Source organism: Limulus polyphemus, unplaced genomic scaffold (genome assembly GCF_000517525.1).
Source record: "Limulus polyphemus unplaced genomic scaffold, Limulus_polyphemus-2.1.2 Scaffold7704, whole genome shotgun sequence".
NCBI lineage: Eukaryota > Metazoa > Arthropoda > Merostomata > Xiphosura > Limulidae > Limulus > Limulus polyphemus.
The window spans coordinates 1,076-4,080 of record NW_013673314.1 but is presented as its reverse complement, the minus strand read 5'-3'; the positions used below and the strand labels follow the sequence as shown (position 1 = coordinate 4,080).

At 31.4% G+C, this 3,005-nt stretch overlaps 1 protein-coding gene across 1 annotated transcript in view; it reads left to right on the top strand.

Annotated features, from left to right (window-relative positions):
- LOC106474804 (protein mothers against dpp-like) overlaps positions 1-2,377 on the top strand; it is a 20,063-nt gene extending 17,686 nt beyond the window's left edge. The window contains exons 7-8 of the mRNA XM_022403107.1: positions 1,151-1,177; positions 2,100-2,377. Coding sequence (XP_022258815.1) covers positions 1,151-1,177; positions 2,100-2,377 — 305 coding nt within the window. The remainder of the gene's footprint in view (positions 1-1,150; positions 1,178-2,099) is intronic.
- Positions 2,378-3,005: the final 628 nt, after the last annotated feature.

Below are 3,005 nucleotides of genomic sequence, written 5' to 3'. Positions count from 1 at the left end.
TTTCTTCATTAACCATTCAAGCCGTCTCCAGCCATTATATAATATAACTACATTATTTAAAGGTGTGCAATCTAGAAGGTCTTCTGATGTAATAAATAAATATTTATACATGTACAACCAATACCAGGAATTGAGACAGCTCTATGGCAAATAGATTGTGAGAAAGGAAATCATCTGAGCTTTCAGATAATCTGTTAATGACTTTGATTGCTGTCGAAGCTTGGAAATTGATGGAAGTGTTTACACTGAACTAACTACATTCAACACCTTTAATGGAAGTGTGTACACTGAACTAACTACATTCAACACCTTTTATGGAAGTGTGTACACTGAACTAACTACATTCAACATCTTTCATGGAAGTGTGTATACTGAACTAACTACATTCAACACCTTTAATGAAAGTGTGTACACTGAACTAACTACATTCAACACCTTTAATGAAAGTGTGTACACTGAACTAACTACATTCAACACCTTTAATGAAAGTGTGTACACTGAACTAACTACATTCAACACCTTTAATAGAAGTGTTTACATTGAACTAACTACATTCAACACCTTTAATGAAAGTGTGTACACTGAACTAACTACATTCATCACCTTTAATGAAAGTGTGTACACTGAACTAACTACATTCAACACCTTTAATAGAAGTGTTTACATTGAACTAACTACATTCGACACCTTTAATGAAAGTGTGTACACTGAACTAACTACATTCAACACCTTTAATGGAAGTGTTTACACTGAACTAACTACATTCAACACCTTTAATAGAAGTGTTTACACTGAACTAACTACATTCAACACCTTTAATGAAAGTGTTTACACTGAACTAACTACATTCAACACCTTTAATGAAAGTGCTGCTATTGTGAAAAAAATGTTATCTCTGAACTTGAAAACCATTTTTGTTGAAAATTTTGTTTGCCTTGAAATCTGTGGAAAATTTAAACTGTTATTGGGTAAAAATAAATTTTCATGTTTTATATATTATAAGTTTGACATTAAAGTTGTTGATGGTACCAAATCACCATGGTGATTAATATTAATTCATATATCGTAACTTTAGAATTAGTTACACAATTATTATTTTTAGTCACATATAATAATTGCTAATTTCTTGGCATGCTGGCTCCAAATTAAGATGACCAACCCATCACATTTCCTGCAGGTAGGTTGTCTTTTAGAAATATTGAATTATACGTTTCATATTATTTTTTTGAGTATCTGTGGCTTTACATCTGTGTTTCAGGTTGTTTTTTATCTATTTTAAAATAAAAGCCATGAAAACGTAATAGTAACATGTTCAGTACTATGTATTGATATTTTTTAAAGCATTTATACATACAACTGCTTAATTGCTATATAATAATATTTCATGACCTTTTGTTTTTGTGTTTTCATTAGAATTAGCAGAGACCTGCAAAACATTTGTAGTTAAATTAGTATCTTTATTGCAACAGTACATCTCTAAGTACATTATTTTTGGAATAATATAAAATAATTCTAATTGGAAACGTTGAAATATGCAAGTCCACTTTTTTTAGGCCTAACATTAGTTAAGCCTTTATTAAGTATGGCCTATATTCAATAAAGAGATAAACCAACCCTGTATCTTGTGTGCATTTTTTGCTTTAGTTGAGTTAAGGCTAAACATTTCTATACTTGATGCTATTATTAAATAAACTTATAATGTTATTCCAAGACCTAACGTTGGACCTTTTTAAAAACTTTAATAAGCTTTTAACATGTGTTGTAAAAAATGTCTACTAAAGTATATTTACATCCACCTTTTGTTTATATCCATTTTGATAGTAAGGTGCTTGTACATTTTCAGGACAGACAGAAACTGAGTATGATTATAATAGATGAGAGGTTATATGTTTTGTAATAAGAATTGAGTGTAATTGATAATTTAATTATATAATGAGTGTTTATTAATTTCTCAAATGTTAAGAATAGTTATGCTGTTTTGTGATATTAGGAGTAAAACATTAAATTTTGTACTAGATATGTCACCGATCATGTAGTTATCATGCTATTTTATTAATATTCTGAGTGAAATATTAAAATTTAAGTTTTTTTATGATTAGACGTGTCACCAGTCACGTATTCTGAGCCCCAGTACTGGTGTTCTATTGCATATTATGAACTAAACTCGCGCGTTGGAGAAGTATTTCATGCTCAACATCACAGCATCATCATCGATGGCTTCACAGATCCATCCAATAACAACAACAGATTTTGCCTTGGACTTCTATCTAATGTAAATAGGAACTCCACAATTGAAAACACAAGGAGACATATTGGAAAAGGTAAGTTATATTTGATTACTTCCAAAATTCCCTATTATGTCTTCACCAGTGATTGAGTCCCTGGAGGGTCGGTAGAAAGACTTGCAACACTAAAATCTAGAGTTCACTTTCCCGAAACGAGTAGAGCACTAGTGGCTCATTGTGCAGCTTTGTTCTGAAATAACAACAAAAAGTTTTCAATAAGTCGTTCGTAAAAAAATTGTGTACACTATAATGCAATTTCGAAAGATTAAAAAAAAATTGTTTTATTTCTTCACAAGGTATGCCTTGTTACCTTGATTTTATTAATTTGTCTTCTTGTCTTGAATTACCTGTCAGCTTGTCTCCCGCTCAGGGTGTTAGTACATAAGTGTCAAGTCTGAAAACTCAAGTTATGACAAATAGGCTTCACATTGAGGTAAGTGAATGATTTGTGGTATACTTCAGACAGTAACCTAATATGTTCATACAATGTTCAGAAACCATATTTGTTGACCATGTTATCTGAAAACTCAAGTTATGACAAATAGGCTTCACATTGAGGTAAGTGAATGATTTGTGGTATACTTCAGACAGTAACCTAATATCTTCATACAATGTTCAGAAACCATATTTGTTGACCATGTTATCTGCAGGTTTGTTGACTCCAGCTTTAGGAGTCCCTGATCCATATTAGTGCTCCAGCTCTGGCTGCCTTTACTTGGC